The 19,526-nt window shown below is 43.2% G+C and overlaps 1 protein-coding gene across 1 annotated transcript in view; it reads right to left on the reverse strand.

Annotated features, from left to right (window-relative positions):
* The window catches only part of LOC120882942 (phospholipid-transporting ATPase IB), a 401,559-nt gene that overhangs the window by 328,554 nt on the left and 53,479 nt on the right, over window positions 1–19,526 (reverse strand). The window contains exons 11-20 of the mRNA XM_040266775.1: window positions 14,670–14,797; window positions 13,773–13,850; window positions 10,747–10,835; window positions 8,086–8,130; window positions 7,241–7,316; window positions 5,476–5,581; window positions 5,039–5,121; window positions 3,490–3,539; window positions 2,648–2,717; window positions 750–834 (exon numbers count right to left, since the gene is read on the reverse strand). Of these exons, the coding sequence (XP_040122709.1) occupies window positions 750–834; window positions 2,648–2,717; window positions 3,490–3,539; window positions 5,039–5,121; window positions 5,476–5,581; window positions 7,241–7,316; window positions 8,086–8,130; window positions 10,747–10,835; window positions 13,773–13,850; window positions 14,670–14,797 (810 nt within the window). The remainder of the gene's footprint in view (window positions 1–749; window positions 835–2,647; window positions 2,718–3,489; window positions 3,540–5,038; window positions 5,122–5,475; window positions 5,582–7,240; window positions 7,317–8,085; window positions 8,131–10,746; window positions 10,836–13,772; window positions 13,851–14,669; window positions 14,798–19,526) is intronic.

Genomic DNA, 19,526 nt, shown 5'->3' on the forward strand with positions numbered 1-19,526 from the left:
TTCCCAGGTGTGCACGTGTGTTCCCCCATGTCCCCGTGTGTGTGTGTCCCTGTGTGGGAGTGTGTTCCCAGGTGTGCACGTGTGATCCCCCTGTCCCCATGTGTGTGTGTGTGTGTGTGTCCCTCGGTGGGAGTGTGTCCCTGTGTGGGACTGTATTCCCACATGTGCGTGTGTGTTCCCCTACATCCCCGTGTGTGCGTGTGTGTGCACAGACATGGGTATACATGCCCACGGGAGCCCAGGGAGATGAGGAAGCTGTGGCCAGCACTCAGGCAGGGGCCCGGCTCTCATTGCACCCATGTGCAGGGGAGCCTGACATCAGTCTGTCTAAAGGCCTGCAGAGAACTCCTTTCCTGTTCTCTGTGGGTTCAGTGAGTTATTCTCGCCAGAAGTCAAGGGCAAGCCAGTGTCATAAGGAAAACAACAACAAGGGGAGTTTTCCCAGAAAAGGACTATAAGACGATTCTGCGCAGCATCAGGTGTGAACCTGCCTCACCCGCGTCCCCTGGGTTAAGAGTTGGGGGGGTTCCTGTGGAGGTCACAAGCACAGTTGGCCTGGGGCCTCAACTCTTGTCACTGCCAGTGGCAAAGAACCCCAGGGTGGGGACGGGGTTGGCACAAGACCACCACCCGCCTGTGAAGCAAGCCAAGCGCTGCCCAGAGATGACACGTGAACGGGAAGGCTCCCTGGAGTGCCCCCTGAAAGCACGGCTCTGCCGGCAGAAATAATATTTCCAAACTCCACTCACCTTCCGTGGCAAAGTACTCCAGGTGGCAGAGAGTCTCCTCCATGTATTTAGAATCTTTTGAAAGTCTCTCAAAAATCACGTTATCCTATAAAACAGGGAAATGCTGTAATTGGCAAACCCTTAGGCCAGCTGACCCTTCAGCGCCGCAAGCCCAGCTCTGACTTCCGGTTTCGATCTAGTGCACGCCTGAGTGGGGAAGGGGAAGGATAGCTCTGGCTGGATGCAGTCACGAGCTGTGGAAAGCAAATCGGCTGTGGGTCCACAAATCGGGGAGGACCCCGGGTGTCAGGAGGATAAATAATCAGGAACACAAAGGGGCCCACATTCACTCAGATTTGCGAAGCTCCCAGTGGAGTTTATAATATCCTTTGCAGAAGTGGGAAGCATAAACATACACCCTATACTGTTCAAGTGTGCAGGCTCTTCCTAGCGCTGCCGGACTCCCACCTGGGGGTGGGCACAACCTGCCTGGCACAGAATCCGATTCAGCTGAGAACACACGGTACAGACAGTTCATCACTCAGGGATTATTCACATAACCCACAAAAGTAGGGCTGGAGAATCTCAGGCTACAGATCATGCAGCAAACATGTTACAAACGGCAGCACTTTAGGCTCCCCCCCAAATTTTTTAAGAAATCTAGTTTGGTTTGGGGGGAGGCAAGTTGGAAAAAAATTAAATCCTATAATACTTTGGGCACCTGATGGAAAGAGCCAACTCATTGGAAAAGATCCTGATGCCAGGAAAGACTGAGGGCAAGAGGAGAAGGGAACACAGAGGATAAGATGGTTGGGTGGTGCCACTGACTCAAGTGATCACCGACAAACTCACTTGAGTTTGAGAAGACTCTGGGAGATGGTGAAGGACAGGGAAGCCTGGTGCACTGCAGTCCATGGGGTCGCAAAGACTCAGCCCTAACATAATCTGGACCTTAATGAATTCACACAGGATGCCTTTAGAATTCACACACATTGCCCACTTTTAAAAACTCTGGTGATAGTGTCCTCAAATACTTCTTCCCACAATTGGTAAAGATCAGTAAGATTTCCAATGCATCATTGATCCTAGTATTATTTCATATTTCCTGACACAGACTCAAGAACTGAGCTTAATAAAGCTTTCCTTCAACACATCAGACCACAGTTTTACAGAATGTAGTTTTGTGAGTCATGCTTATAAACAACAGCATCTTTCCCTAAAGATTTAGATTCAATGACCAGGAGGCAGAGAGGACAAAAAGCCTGACGTAGGAAGTAACCAGAGGGGACCAGAGGTGATGATGGACCACAGAAGGACACCGCCTCAAGCCTGCCACACAGCCTTTGTGGTGAATAAAAACCACAAATACTGAGAACAACTACTAAAGAAAAAATACACACCAGAATCCTTAAAAGATTAAGTCGCTTCAGTCGTGTCTGACTCTGTGTGAGCCCATCGACTGTTACCTCCCAGGCTCCTCTGTCCATGGGATTCTCCAGGCAACAATGCTGGAGTGGGTTGCCATGCCCTCCTCCAGGGAAACTTCTGACCCAGGGTCTGAACCCACATCTCTTACATCTCATGCATTGGCAGGGGGCTTCTTTACCACCTGGGAAATCCTAAAAGATCACAGGTCAACACAAATGATTGCATCTCTCCCAGTCACAATGCAAAGGTGGAAAACAGCAATCAGAATTCACACGCCAAGGATTCTGGAGGACACAGCCAGCTAGTGTTTCTGAAACCAACCACTGACTGTCCTGGCCACGCTGGCTTGAACCCCCGTCATGGTCAGCGGGCTTTTACCTCTCAATGAGCTTCAGGAGCCTTTCAACCTGGGTGACCATGAGGGGTGCTGAGAATGGCAGTTAAGGGAGAAGCAGGGGTCCCCCATCCTGCAGACATCAGCCAGTACTCACAGCCCCTTTACAGTAGAGTCGAAGCTGTCCTGAAGGAGTTCGCACTATCACAGACATTCTCTTTCTGTCGCTATAAGAGTACAGACACAAAGGAAAAAAACTGTCATTGCTGTTTTATAGGATCACATCCTGTGATTAAACAGTAAGCAGCCCAAAATGTGGTCTGGCTGCCCCAATCTCCATTTTCCCTACCTTCCTCCTCCAAGTTGAAATTTGTGTGCCTCCTACTCTCTTATTTACATATAGGGGACACAGTGAAGTGAAGTCGCTCAGTCGTGTCCGACTCTTTGCGACCCCGTGGACTGTAACCCACCAGGCTCCTCTGTCCATGGGATTCTCCAGGCAAGAATACTGGAGTGGGTTGCCATTTCCTTCTCCAGGGGATCTTCCCAACCCAGGGATCGAACCCAGGTCTCCTGCACTGCAGGCAAGCGCTTTAACCTCTGAGCTCACTAGCACAGCTCTTGATGGCAGAAGACAGAAATGGAGACCTTGAGTGCCTCCTCTGGGGATCTAATTTTCTTCTGATGATACTCTGTCCATGTACTCTTATTGCACAGCTCAAAAATATCCAGTCACATGCCAGGTAACAAAGGGGAAGACTGAATATGAACCCACTTCACTCAAAAGCATCTCATCCTGCCTTCTTTTGACTGGAGTGGAAAGAGATGATGGATTCTGAGAACCTCATGATTTAGCACTGAGGTCCCTCCATGGCTCCTCCCCAGCACCCCTGCCAACACATGCCTCCTTGCACATCTTCCATCAGGATCCACTCTCTCCCTCTGATTCTTCTTTCTAATCAGTATATATAGAGAGAGTTTAAGAAAAGAGAAACATACCTGGAGAATTCAAGGACATTGAGGATTCCAAATGTCTGTTCCTGTCCCATCTAGAGGAGGAAAAAAAAAAAGCTCTTACCTCTCTTACCTGAAGTGCAAAGCATTAACATCTCAAAACAACGACTCCCTACTCACAAACCTCTCTACTCACACCTGCTCCCCACGCCTCCCCTCCTCCATGCTCTCTCACTCTCTCCATCTATTCCCGGTCAGACGCCTTCCAACCTGTACAGGTTCCCGCAGCTAGTCTGGTAGGGTCACAGCGCCCCCTTCTGGTGGAAGCTTCTCATTTCCTCCACCAGGAGTGACCATCCCACTAGTTAATGATAGAGTCTTTTCCAAGACACATAAAAAAAGGACACGAGCTACACAAGTCTGTCCCAAACCTGGGGCCAGTTCGGCTCATGAATCCAGAAGTTTTCACACTTCGTAGAAGTATATGCACACACTACACCCCACTACATTCCCGCGGGGCCGGCTGGGACTGTACCCTGTTATATAACATATGGGTTTTCTGCAGTGTTAGTCGCTCAGTTGTGTCCAACTCTTTGTGATCCCGTGGACTGTAGCCTGTGCAGCAAGGTATGTGGCTAGGTGAAAGTCACACGGAACAGACACAGCCCTGTGGCAGTCCCATTAGGTTTTGCTACCAAATGTCCACATCCCAAATTCAGGGGAATTCTGAAAACAACTCGGAATATGATATAAGTTTTGCATGTAAGTAAAAGAATGGACTGCCACCAGGTCGGGAACAACATGGACTTATTACACCAGATGGACATGAACTTCGCACGCATCCATGAGATCCGAGGATGCAGGAAGCCAAGAGCTGTTAAAAGCCGTAAGTCCTCCCCAAATGGAGGGTGGGGATCGTTAGAGGTCCCTCACCCACCAAGGCAGTGAGCATGGCCCCTCTCAGCTCATTACAGAAAACACCCGTCCCACCCACCCGTGTCCCTACTGCCGCCCCAAGGTTCCTATCTGACCTCATTCCTGATTTAAACCTTTTCTTATCCCCAAATTTCTCCGTCTAGCTCCTTGAGAGGGAAACTCAGAAAAAATTCAAACGCCTTGATTTCAAGGAGGGGAAAAAACCCATATCAAAAAAAAAAAAATTTTAAGTGCCAACTCTGTCCTCTGCCAGAGACTAGAGTCAGAGACCGAGGGCTTCAGAGAGACAGACACGGACCCACCCCGAGGATGGGGTTGGGGCGGGGGGTGGATAGGGGATTATTCCCAACAACCACAGACCCAGTATCAGGCTTCCCACGTTCTCTCCTGCACGTTATTCCACATCAGTGGGTGGAAGACCATGGGTAGCCCTTGAGAGAGAAAGATGATAGAAATGCAAAAACACAACCCTGAGCCAACAACATAAAAACACACAACCCTGAGCCAGCAGAATCACACAATCTGTCAATTCTCAACATGCCTAGTTTCACAGACAACCAGCTTTCCTGATTACAACAGACGTTATTATATCTAACAGACAGCCTTCCAGAAAGCAGGTGACCAGGAGCATCCGGTGGTGCCCGAGGCTGTCACTTACGGCCTCAATGATGACAGAGTAGGGCGTTCTGGCTGTGAAGACAAAGCCCAGCTTCCGGGCCCCTTTGACCAAAGCGGCTTCGTCTGTCAACAAGAACAGAGGCGGCATTGACTCATCTCTGGGAAGGATAGCATTCTGTTCAGCAAGTGTTATTTGTCACGTGAAAAAGACCCACACCAGCGACAGACGCCTGGCCTTCCATGCAGTAAAGACCGAGGACCTAGAAGGTGCCCACTCACTGCTCGCCCCCTCTAGGGCCCAGAAAGGAGCACCTCTCTCAGAGGAGAAGCCGTGGACCTAGAACTGGTCCCCAGAACACTCTGCAGCCAGCGGGAGACCGGAGGCACACGGCGGGGCGGGGCAGGGCCGGCAACAGCGCCGCAAACATCCAGGGGTCAGGGAAGGGGGCAGCGGGCACCCCGGCCGCAGGGCCTCACCTGGGGAGGAGGCCTGGTACACGATGCTGTCCCCATCCCTCTCGGGGACCACGGTGTGGCACACGGCCAGCAGGGTCAGGAACTCCTGGATGCAGGGTGCTGTGGGCTGCAAATGGAGCCAAGATCAGCGTTTGTCAGGACGCCCCTGACCTACTTCAGGGTCAGGCTCAAGGGACTTCCTGCTTAGAACCCAGGGGTTCCTTCCTGCTCCCCTCAGAACAGAGGTCAGAACCCCTGGTGTGGACTCCAGGCATCCTTCCGTTCACACCTGCTCGTCATCCAGCCCATCTCCTGCAGCTCACAACCCCCTACTCTGGGTACCTAGCAAGGTGTTTGATGTGAACTAAGCCCTTAAATTGTTTCTAAACTAATGAGTCTCTTATGGACCAGTTTGCTGTTTGACCGTTTAAATCCCTTGCTGCTGCCACCCTGTACTTTCTCCTTACCCTTCACCATTCATTCCAATGTGAACAGACCATTGCAGCCAGCCATCTGCACTATCACTTTCAACCTGCACTCTTTGAGGAAGCTTGAGTCCTTTCTCAGACAGCAAGTCCTCACCGGTGCTTGTTTCTTTAACATCCTTAATTAACACTCCCCTCCTCCACAGAAGGTTCTTCTGAGATGCCACTCTTCTGCTTAGAGGACCTCTAACCGAGTAGTGCCATCTACCTCTGAGACCAAAATCCAGGAAAGGACAGTATCAATGTCTGTGATCCTGACACAGAGCACAGCCTTCAGCAGCATCCTCTGTGCAGCCTGGACCACCTGGTCAGCATCTCTGGGGCTGAAGCAGGATGGCTGCATCCCAGCGCAGGAGCGTGGGCGCCTTCCATGCTCACATCTCAGAACACTGCTGGGAAAGTTCTAGCATCAACAAATAGGCACTACCTGAAACATAGTATAGCAGACCTCCTCCTGAGAATTCAGAGAACGTTTTAAGTACATCTGTCTCTTCACAAAATTTGGAAAAGATAAAGTTTTAATATTGCTCGAGTTTACCTAATTTTAAAACTGAATTTTTTTTTTTAGAAAAGTCATATTAGGTCTAATTTATACTGGTTAAACTGGTTGTGAAATGCTCTGATCACTGAAAAAGTTAGTATTTTTCAGAATAGCCTTTAGAACAAAAATGCATTTATATGGACCAGCAGTAAATCCTGGTTTGCTACAACAGTTCAGAATGTGACATCACAGTTAAGGATCCAACAGATTAAGATTCTGACTCTCATTTCTCCATCTGTTTGCTGGGTAACTTTTGGCCAAGTCACGTTTTCTGTGCAACTCCCCATCATCTCTCTGAGGTAACTCAGGTGCTAAAGGAAATATACTTCAAATGTCTAGCACATAAGTAGGATGCTATAAATCCTGCATATTATATCTTGTTTCCTAGATGATCCTAACCAAAAGATACTGTAATTACTTTTCAAAATACATGACCTCTTAGATTCACAACTATGAAGAAACAGTCTTGCAGAAATCTTACAAAACAACAGAAATCTCAAATGTTAGCGAAGTCTATGATCAGACTCATCTTGATGTGCTTACTTTATAACTTCACTGCATACTTAACTGGGCCCCAAATTAAGTTCTGCAAAGTGTTCTTCACAAACTGATCGTTTTCCTAAAGTACTAACACCATAGAAGTGAAGCCACATCTCTTCCCCAAGTTCCAAAATAGCAACTTTCAAGATGCTACATACATACATAAATGCAAGTGCATCATAAGATGTTTAATGTCCCAGAAGTGAATGATGGCCCTTACATGATGATCCTCAATGTTCTTCAAGAGCCTGGGGTCATCAAAGTCACAGGAATCACTAGGTGGAGGAGGAATCCGGCTGAGAAGAGAATAGGAGATATTACTCAGCTCCAAAGTTCCTTTAACTCAAACCTAGGAAGAATCTGTCTTCAGAAAGAACCACACATAAAAAGCCTATAAATTTATATTAAACTTTTAAAGATTTGAAATATTGTGTATTATTTCAAACCTCAAGACAGTAAATGTCACACCTGACTATAAACAAAATAAGGATGGTCCCTGACTTACATTGTTTTGACTTAATAACTTTTCAGTGGTGCAAAACTGATAAGCATTCAGTAGAAACTATCTTTTAATCTTTGAATTTTGATCTCTCCACAGGCTGGCAACACATGGTACAATCCTCTCTCATGATTCTGGGCAGTGAGCGTATCCCCACCATCACAAGGGTGAACAACTGAAACACAACCGTGCTGGACCCAGAGAGCCACACAACAGATGAATTAATAGACAAAACGTGGTGTGTATATATATGGACTATTACTCAGCTTTCAAAAGGAATGGAACTCTGATACATGCTACAAGATGTATGTTACAGCCTTAAAGATATTATGCTGGGAAGTGGGAAGTGAGCAGGACATATCAGACCGATAGCTGGGTATTTTTGTTAAAAGCCCTGTAGCACGATTGGACTTTCAAACCCATACTCGTGTTTCATTTTTATTCTGGTTCTCTCTTGAAATAACATGCAACTTTTATTTTCAAAATAGTCAGGTGAGAAATGCTAATATAAAATTGTTCCAAAGCCTTTCCCACTAAAGTAGAAAGAACTGTTAAAATATACTTACGAGAAATCATCTGAGGATGGTTCCCTTGTCAGTTCTGGAAAATGACTGCCAGAGAGAGAAACAGAGTCGTTACAGAGCTGTGATCAGAAACACAGGTATTCACACAAAGTACAAGCTCAGCACAGATCATCCATTAGGCTACTAAACAAGCCTTGGTAAATTTAAGAAGACTGAACTAGTAAGCATCTTTTCCTATCACAAGATACAAAACTGAAACTCAATCACCCCCCAAGAAATGGAAGATTCACAAATATGTGATGATTAAACAGCATGTGAAGGAACAACCAATGGATCAATGAAGAAATCAAACATGAAATCCCCAAATACCTAGAGACAAATGGAAATACTAAAACTTGCAGAATGCAGCAAAAGCAAATCTGAGATGTTTTATAGCAATAAATGCCTACCTCAAGAAACAAAAATCTCAGACAACTTTACACCAAAAATAACTAGAAAAGGAACAAATAAAACTCAAAGTTGGAAGGAAATAAGTATTAGAACAAAAATAGATGAAATAGAGACACAGAGGTCAATAGAAAAAAATCAATGAAACTAAAAGTTGCTTCCTTGAAAAGATCAAGTTAAGAAACCTTTAGGTAGACGTACCAAGAAAGGGAGGACTCAACCAGAAATGAAAGAGAAGACATTACAACTGACACTACAGAAATAAAAGGATCACAAAAGACAACTATGAACAATTAGATGGTAATGAATTTGACAGCCTGGAAGAAACAGATAAAGGCCTAGTAACACACAACCTACACAGAAAATCTGAGTACACCCATTACTACTAAAGAAACTGCATCAGTAATTTAAAAACTCCCAACAAAAGTCTGGAACCAGAAGGCTTCACTAGTGAATTCTACCAAACATTCAAAGAAGGATTAATACCAACCATTTTCAAAAAATAGAAGAGGAGGGAACACTTCCAAACTCATTTTACAAGGTCAGCATTACCCTGACACCGAATGAAAAGGAACATCACAAGAAAATTACAAGCCAATATCCCTGAATAACAGACACAAAAATCCTCAGTAAAATATTAGCAAACCATATTCAACAATACTTTAAAAGAGTCATACACAATGATCAAGTGGGTCATAACAATAATCTTAGATCATTCTAAGAATGGAAGATCAGTTTAGTATCTGCAAATCAATATGACAGCACCATCCACATTACCAAAATGAAGAATAAAATCATATAATTGCCTCAGTGAAAGAAAGTGAAAGGGAAGGTTGCTCAGTTGTGTCTGACTCTTTGTGAACCCATGGACTATATAGTCCATGGAATTCTCCAGGCCAGGATACTGGAGTGGGTACCCTTTCCCTTCTCCAGGGGATCTTCCCAATTCAAAGATCAAACCTAGGTCTCCCACGTTGCAGGTGGATTCTTTACCAGCTGAGCCACAAGAGAAGCCCAAATACTGGAGTGGGTAGCCTATCCCTTCTCCAGTGGATCTTCCTGACTTAGGAATCAAACTGGGGTCTTCTGCATTGCAGGCAGATTCTTCACAAACTGAGCTATGAGGGAAGCCCCAATATATTTGCCTCAATAGACGCAGAAAAAGCATTTGATAAAATTCAAAATTCACATATAATGAAAAAAAAACTCTCAGCAAAATGGGTATATAAGGAATGTACCCCAATATAATAAAGTCCATATAATATATGACAAATCCAAGGCTAATATCATACTCAACAGTGAAAAGCTGAAAGCTTTTCCTCTAAGATCAGGAATAAAACAAAGATGCCCACTCTTATTATTTTTTTCTCAACATAGTAATAGAAGTCCTAGCCACAGTAATTAGGCAAGAAAAAGAAGTAAAAGGTATCCAAATAGAAAAGGAAGAAACAAAACTGTCACTATTTATAGATGATATGATATTATATACAAAAAAACTCTAAAAGATTCCACCAAAAATCTGTTAGAACTAATTCAGTGAAGTTGCAAGACACAAAATCAATATACAAAAATCTGTTGCATTACTATATATTAGTAAAGAACTATCAGAAGGAGAAATTAACAAAACAATTCCACTTATACTTGCATCAAAAAGAAGAAAATACCCAGGAATAAATTCAACCAAAGGAATGAAAGATCATACACTGAAAAGTGTAATACATTACTGAGAGAAATTCAGCAACACAAATGAATAGAAAGACGTTCTGTACTCATGGATTGGAAGAATTAATGTTGAAATGTCTATACTATCCAAAGAAATCCACAGACCCAATGCAATCCGTATCAAAATTCCAAAGGCATTTTTCACAGAAATACAACGATTCTAAAATTTATACAGACTCACAAAACTTTGAGAAATAAGAACATAGCCAGATGCATCATGCTCCTTTTAAAAAAGGAAAGTGTCGAGATCAAAACATGAAGTAGAAATGTATACTTACTAGATTGGAAATATAAAGTTACATATTCCTTGAGATTTCTCATAGGTTAGAATTTATAGAAATAACCATGTTTTAACTGTTTTAAATTGGGACTCATTTAGTTTTAAATATCTTCAGTAGTAATTATGAAACCAAATCCCTTATAAATACCCTTTCAAAATATCAGAAAGTCAAGGTATTTGACTAAGTGCCTAAAAACAAACTTCTTTTGTTGGAAGAATACAAATAAAATTCAGTAAGTTATAAAGACACTCACCCATAGGTTACCCCAGCAATGCTACACTTTTTGAAGTTCATGATATTGCATGTAAGAGTTCCTGTTTTGTCAGAAAATAGATATTTTACCTAAATCAAAGAGAAAAATATATGCCAAGAATGTAATAACATGCAAAGACACATTAAGTGAAGTCTTTTATTCTACATTTTTCAAAATCTGTATTAGTTTTCAAAGGTAAATTTCCTTAGGCAAGCAAAACATATTTTATAATTAAATATGTTATATATCATAATTATATATTGTAAAACTAATATATTTTAAAGCTTAAGACCACAATTCTGGAGTCCAAGTGTGTGGAAACATACAAAAGAGATTTCAGTAACAGCCCTGAATCCATTTAACATTAGTAAGCACTAAATTTCGCCACAAGGCATCTCAATGACATTTACACAGAATTCATTCTTGTGTCTAATACATCAAGACTACAAACTCAGACTGTGGCAACCAAAAAATATTTGTTTTTAAAACTCCATCCCTTGGTTGGACTAAGAAAGCATGTCCTGAAATAGCACAGAACACTAAGCTTTTCAATCACCATCATAGTGAGGTTACACAAAGGCAGTGTGGCATTGCAACAGATTAACGTAACTTTCTAAGGCAAAGTTCTATAGATGTAACACACTAGGCTCTCAATATACACAGGTGAAAAGAGAAATTCCTGTGAAAGTCAATAAGCAAACCATTTAGACTGGTGGGCTGCAGTCCATGGGGTCGCTAAGAGTCGGACACGACTGAGCGCTTCACTTTCACTTTTCACTTTCATGCATTGGAGAAGGAAATGGCAACCCACTCCAGTGTTCTTGCCTGGAGAATCCCAGGGACGGGGGAGCCTGCTGGGCTGCCGTCTATGGGGTCGCACAGAGTCGGACACGACTGAAGTGACTTAGCAGCAGCAACTGAGTGCACAAGAGAGGAGCCCACAGGCACATGTGCTGTTACGGTCTGCCCTCCTGGGTGGATGCTACGATGGGGGAAGGGCAGAAAACTCAGGACCACGAGGGAAGGGAGTCCAGGTCAGGCTCTGAACCGTGCAGGCTGGAAAAGTCACCTCAGCCTTCCGGGACTCAACGTCCACGTCCATAAGGGATGGCTAGAAGGTTAAGTAACATTACTCCATGTCTAACTTTCTGGGAAATTACATCATAGATTAGTGAGAGGGGAGTAATTAACAGAACTGTCTCCAGCAAAATTCCAGTTTCTCAGTGACTTTCTAAAGAGGGGTCATGACTGCAGCTGGATGTGAGATGGATTCCAGGAATTCCCAAGAACCGTGCTAGGGAAGTCACACTGCACTGTTTTTATACAAGACAGATTAATAACAAGAATTGTATACTCTAGACTTTTCCTAACTGATACAATATAAGCAAATACTAAGAGTTATTTTTAAAGTGCCTTCAAGTAATGATTATTAATGATCCTAAAGAAGTCAAATAGTACACAGAAATATGAAATCAGTATACTATTAAAATAATGAATGCTTTAACCATAAACAAGTTTAAATATAAGCTTTATCTGCAGTAAGACTAGGGGTATAAAAAGTTCAGTAGAATCAGCCTTTCAAAAAGCAGTATCTCTTTCCGTTTCTTTTTTAAAGTTAAAAGATGGTATCAAAATATTTTAAAATGACAATTTTATAATAAGGAATTAAGATTTTTCTATTATTCTGCCTACTGGATTTTGACTTGTCTTTTCAGTTCCAACTCAGAACTACTTCCCCATGCAAACTTTTCCTATTCTCAATTAGGATGAACTATCTCATCGTGGGAGCTGGAGGACACTGAATCCTTCAATCATTTGGGTCCAGTTCAACAGCATCTGAGAACAAAGTTACGCTAACCATTATGCTAAAATAATAAAGGCAGACAAAGATGACCAAAGATCTCGTCTCCACACCTTTGAACAGGCTCCGAAATCCCAGGATGGAAACAGACACATATCACTGTCACCCTTTTTTACTGTATTTATGTTTGGAGAGATTGTTGCAGAAACACTGAAGAGAGGTAAATTAACTCTGCTGGAAGACTGGAGCAGGGTTCAGAGAAGGCCGGTTTAATCTGATATATACTGCACTCGCTGCATGCAGTTGTTGGCAGAATCATATAAGATAAGTAAATAAAATGAAATTATAATCTGTAATTATAGTGCATTCAATAGACCTAGACTTTGCAGTGATTTCAACTCACAATGAGGACATAATGCAAAGTATAACTTAGTAAAAAAAGGCAATAGGGGTTTGGGGGTGATGGTGGAAAAGAAATTGGGTCCTTTAAATATTACAGAGACGAAAGCAGGAACATGTGAGAGATTTTATGGATTTATGTCCTTCAAATTAGCCCCCACATAAAATCCCTTGGACAGCAAGGAAATCAAACCAGTCAACCCTAAAGGAAATCAACACTGAATATTCACTGGAAGGACTGATGATGAAACTGAAGCTCCAATATTTTGGCCACGTGATCCAGTGAGCCAACTCATTGGGAAACACCTTGATGCTGAGAAAGATTAAGGGCAAAAGGAGAAGAGGGCAACAGAGGATGAGATGGTTAGATAGTATCACTGACTCAATGGACATGAGTTTGAACAAACTCTAGAAGATAATGAAGGACAGGGAAGCCTGGTGTGCTGCAGTCTATGGGGTCTCAAAGAGTCAGACACAACTTAGCAACTGAACAACTCAATACCCAAGCATCTTAACCATCGTCTTTGCTTTATTTGCTCCTGAGTAACAATATTGCATACAAAGTGACCTTGCACTATATTTTTTGTACTAAATTTGTTGCAGGTGATAAGATCTTCTAGGTGATAAGATCTATCCATGTCTCAAAAAGCAAGTCAAGATCAATCAACATTTGTATTGAATAATACCTCCAAATACTACAGAGCTCTTCAGACATCAAAACTACCTTTATGGAGAATTATTTTTGCACAATCTCTCCACAGTTCTTCCAACACTTGTCTGCCCCCGTGCTCACATCACTGTCCCAAAGTCCCCAAGAGGCTCTCACCTGGCCAAGCTCTTCATTAAGGTTTGACGTCCTGGCCATGGCAGGAGTGTCATTTCCTAGATAATACATATCTGTGTCCTGAGAGAGAGAAAGGAATGGAGGGACTTCAGCAAATATCCACCGTCCATCACTCATTTAGATTAAGATGAAGCTCAAAAGAGGTAACTCAAATGCTAATCTTAAATTTAGTGGTGAAAATACAGGGTCTATTTATGTAGAAAAACACTGAGATACCGGGGAAAACATGGTATTTATTTAGATCTAAAAGATTTGGCTTCCCGATGATCATTTCCTAACCTAGACTAACTCGTACTTCTGAGCTTAGCTAATACCTCATTCAAAGGGTTGTTGTGAAGCTCAAATAAAAATGCCCATGAAGAAAAAAAATGCACATGAAAGTGTCTGGTCATCAAATACTAGCTGCTGAGGTCGAGTGCTTCACGACCATGGTGGGTCCTTGAAAATTCCACTTGGACTCTTGCAACAGAACCCAAGTTCACTGTCACTGTGAATTTTGATATAAAGAACACATAAGCAGACACACTTAAGAAAGCTTTCCTTCTGCACTATAAGGCGTGAGCAGCCGCAGCCACTTCATGCCCATGCACTGGAAGACAGGGACCTGCTTGCCCTCTTCCCCATTATCCCACGGACGCTCCTGAGCGACCTGCCTGTTTCATGGCCCAGGAAACTGGGACACTAGGTTGACTAGTCACCACCACCACTAGCTCAGGGACAACCTTGCCCAGTCTCTAGGCAGTGAAATCCCAGGTCGAATTATAAATCAGTGACGCTCCTCTTTTTCCGGAGGCCCAGCTTCATCACTAAGGCTCCGACAGGATATTAGGAAATGACACGACCCCACCAGCTCTGCTTCCAGCCTCCTGTGATTCTCACCCAGTTTATGAAGAGGGCTTGTGTGTACTTCACAACCTCGAGAGTCACCAGCAGACTGATGGGAATCAGATTGTTGTAGAGGATGATGAATGTCAGCAGGTTGTATCCGAAATTGTCTGAGGTCGCGTCTGCAGAAGAAAACCACAACATGTGCATAGCTTGGTCTCCGTTCAGTACCCCTGTACTTTGTTATCCTGGCATTTTTCTGAAAGATGTTCACAAAAGAAGTTGATTGGCTTAAGCGTACATTTAGAGGTTCAAGTTGAAACAGTTACTGAGCACCTGCTCTGTGCCATGAACTGTGGATACCCAAGGCTTTGATGACACACAATTCCTTCCAATGAAGAGCTGGCTTCCAATAGGAGGCATCAGGGGAAGGGGGTGAGCCGAAGTCAGCATCTGCCAAGGTGATCATGCAGCAGGAGATATCGATTAAAGAGGAGTTCACGGGCATGCAGACACCGTGGCAGCAGGGGTTTAATGGGAAGACACAGTCACAGTCACTCAAAACCATCCAGAAGAACGGAGGCTTAAGACAAGTTCTGGAGGATGGCACGAAGGCAGCTAACTGAAAAGGATGCAGAAAAGAGGACAGGAATACCTACAACCTCACTAAGGTAGGAGTGTACTGGGGACACCCTAAAGAATTGGTCAAACTGGGGCAAGTGTGAACAGGCAAAACAGGTGCAGACAGGGAGGCAGACAGGAAGCTTTGAGCCTATTTACAGAAGACAAGAGAAAGAATGTCTTAGTGGAGCACGGTCCCTAGAGGAAGAATCTGAAGCAGAATTGGCTACGGCGGGAGGAGGGACCAGGAGAGGAGGCGGAGGTACAGGGTCTCTGAGTATCAAAGGGGAAAGTTCTCTGAAGTCAAAGCTCTGATAAGGATGGCACAAATGTGAAGTCTGATGGCTTTTACTGGAGCTACTCAGACTTCACCCTAAGGATAACAAGGCAGAAAGCACTGAATGGAAAAAAATAGGTAAAGTCTTCACTGTAAATCATGCAGCTAGTACTGGAGTTTGATGTCAGCTGAGAAATTTAAATGACAGTTTCCACAAAGCTTATATATCAGTATAGTGTCACTGTTGTTTATGTACCTAAACAATGACATGCTGTAACTAATACATATTCAAATTCATCTGTCTTCACGTTTGAATCTAAACATACAACACGGTTGAAATCCATGTTTTAACAACCAAAATCAAGGAATTTTCACCCAACCTAAGAACAGAATGGGAAAGACTAGAGATCTCTGCAAGAAAATTAGAGATACCAAGGGAACATTTCATGCAAAGGTGGGCTCAGTAAAGGACAGAAATGGTCTAGACCTAAGAGAAGCAGAAGATATTAAGAAGAGGTGGCAAGAATACACAGAAGAACTGTACAAAAAAGATCTTCATGACCCAGATAATCACGATGGTGTGATCACTCATCTAGAGCCAGACATCCTGGAATGTGAAGTCAAGTGGGCCTTAGAAAGCATCACTACAAACAAAGATAGTGGAGGTGATGGCATTCCAGTTGAGCTATTTCAAATCCTGAAAGATGATGCTGTCAAAGTGCTGCACTCAATATGCCAGCAAATTTGGAAAACTCAGCAGTGGCCACAGGACTGGAAAAGGTCAGTTTTCATTCCAATCCCAAAGAAAGGAAATGCCAAAGAATGCTCAAACTACCGCACAATTGCACTCATCTCCACATGCTAGTAAAGTAATGCTCAAAATTCTCCAAGCCAGGCTTCAGCAATATGTGAACCATGAAATTCCTGATGTGCAAGCTGGTTTTAGAAAAGGCAGAGGAAGCAGAGATCAAATTGCCAACATCCGCTGCATCATCGAAAAAGCAAGAGAGTTCCAGAAAAACATCTACTTCTGCTTTATTGACTATGCCAAAGCCTTTGGCTGTGTGGATCACAATAAACTGTGGAAAATTCTGAGAGAGATGGGAATACCAGATCACCTGACCTGCCTCTTGAGAAATGTGTATGCAGGTCAGGAAGCAACAGTTAGAACTGGACATGGAACATCAGACTGGTTCCAAATAGGAAAAGGAGTACATCAAGGCTGTATATTGTCACCCTGCTTATTTGACTTATATGCAGAGTACATCATGAGAAACACTGGACTGAAAGAAACACAAGCTGGAATCAAGATTGCCGAGAGAAATATCAAGAATCTCAGATATGCAGATGACACCACCCTTATGGCAGAAAGTGAAGAGGAACTCAAAAGCCTCTTGATAAAAGTGAAAGAGGAGAGTGGAAAAGTTGGCTTAAAGCTCAACATTCAGAAAACGAAGATCATGGTATCTGGTCCCATCACTTCATGGGAAATAGATGGGGAAACAGTGGAAACAGTGTCAGACTTTATTTTTGGGGGGCTCCAAAATCACTGCAGATGGTGATTGCAGCCATGAAATTAAAAGACGCTTACTCCTTGGAAGAAAAGTTATGACCAACCTAGATAGCATATTCAAAAGCAGAGATATTACTTTGCCAACTAAGGTCTGTCTAGTCAAGGCTATGGTTTTTCCAGTAGTCCAGTATGGATGTGAGAGTTGGACTGTGAAGAAGGCTGAGCGCCGAAGAATTGATGCTTTTGAACTGTGGTGTTGGAGAAGGCTCTTGAAAGTCCCTTGGACTGCAAGGAGATCCAACCAGTCCATTCTGAAGGAGATCAGCCCTGGGATTTCTTTGGAAGGAATGATGCTAAAGCTGAAACTCCAGTACTTTGGCCACCTCATGCGAAGAGTTGACTCATTGGAAAAGGCTCTGATGCTGGGAGGGATTAGGGGCAGGAGGAGAAGGGGACGACAGAGGATGAGATGGCTGGATGGCATCACTGACTCGATGGACGTGAATCTGAGTGAACTTCGGGAGTTGGTGATGGACAGGGAGGCCTGGCGTGCTGCGATTCATGGGGTTGCAAAGAGTCGGACACAACTGATTGACTGAACTGAACAACGGAAGTCACATTGACTTTTCCCATCTATAAAGTGGCAATAAGAGTCTTCCTGGGCAGTTCGAAATGTGTGAGCTTTCTATATGAGATAACTAGGAAAGGGGAAAAAATGTTTTCAAAAGAAAGGTGGGAATAATAATTATCCTAAGAAAATACTTCAAAGTTTAAAATTCAAATGTGTTACTCAACTTATCATTATTTATTTTGTCATTAAATTTTATTTATTTTTCTGAAATTGCTGTGGAAGGAGATTAGGAAATCTCTCAAAACAAGAAGCCATAAAACTGGACAAAACTATCAAAACAAGCATTCAAAGTGCTGAGAAACCGATCATAGAGCACACAAAAAATTCAAAAGCATGCATTCAAGAATAACTAACTGCTCAATCTCAATGAGTGGGAGACTTTGGCATTTAAGACAAAGTCTGTTTTTTCCTTCTCTCCCCTAGATCCACGTTGCTTAAGTTCTGCTCTGGGTGGTAGGTGGGGAGGGCCCTGAGGACTGGCAACTCTCATCCCCGCCCCCACCCCAGCCCACATTGTGTAAATTCTATCCCAGGGTGGGACAGACTGTCAGAACAGGAACAGCCTGAGGGATCCGACAGTATCTGAAGCAGAGCATAAAACTGTCATGCCTAGGGCACTGTGAAAAAACAATAGACATCCCTGATCAGGGAAGACAAACCTCTCCCAATACTAGTAGGGGCAAACAAACCAGCAGACGAGACAGAAATTAAACAGGCAGATCTGCGGAAAGATGGCCAACGGAAACTAGCTAAGATTATACCCAGCCCTGGTGGTCCATGCACAGGTCCATGTGCAAGGCTGCACCTGCTCATGAGACGGGACAAGTCCTTGTGAGCCTCAGTCCCTGACTGAATGTGGGGTCGATTTTAAACTTCCTATCAGTGAGGCCAATTCCGAAGCAACACACAGATCAAACAACTGGACCCTCACTGGCTCAAGGGAAGGTCAGGACAACCTCTGACCACCCACTGGCTGACTTCTAAGCTATGCTGACCCCCTAAGTCCAAGATAAAAACCTGGGATGATTTGTTGCTATCCAGTATGCCTTACAAGAAATAACAAAGGAAATTCTCCAGGACAACAGGAAGTGACACCAGACAGCAATTCAATGTACACAAAGAAACAAGGGCAATAGAGGTAATTATATAAGTACTTATAAAAGAATATAATTACATATGTTCTATACTTTCACTTGGATTTTCTTTTAAGTGGTAGAAGATTATAAAATTGCACGATGGACTTATCTAGGTGTAACATGGCAGCGATGGTTTAGTTGCTCAGTCATGTCCAACTCTTTGTGACACCATGGACTGTAGTCTACCCGTCTCCTCTGTCCATGGGATTCTTCAGTCAAGAACACTGGAGTAGCTTGCCATTTCCTTCTCCAGGGGATCTTTTCAACCCAGGGATTGAACGCATGTCTCTTGCAGTGCAAGCAGTCTCCTGCAGAGCAGGAGAATTTTTTTTTACCTACTGAGCCACTAGGGAAGCCCCGATGTAAAATACACGTCAGCAAAAAGAAGCCAGGAAACAAAAGAAGGTATGTGAAGCAAAGACATGACAAGTTGGTGACTCAGATACACAGGAAGAAATGAAAAGAACTGGGAATAAAAGTAAATAAGTAAGTTAAAGTGAAACGACTCTATAAATACACTTGTTTCTTTTTTCTTTTTGCTTCTTTAAGAGACATAAAATTATGTAGGCAGTAAGTACAACATTGTATTATTGGCTTGATAACAAAGACGGATGTAATATACATGGTAATAACAACACAAAGTAGGGGAGAGAATGGACCTACAATGGAGTAAAGTTTCTGTATTTTATCGGAATTGAGTTAGTATTAATCTGAAGTCGATGCTGATGAATTA

Source organism: Oryx dammah, unplaced genomic scaffold (assembly GCF_014754425.2).
Source record: "Oryx dammah isolate SB20612 unplaced genomic scaffold, SCBI_Odam_1.1 HiC_scaffold_24, whole genome shotgun sequence".
NCBI lineage: Eukaryota > Metazoa > Chordata > Mammalia > Artiodactyla > Bovidae > Oryx > Oryx dammah.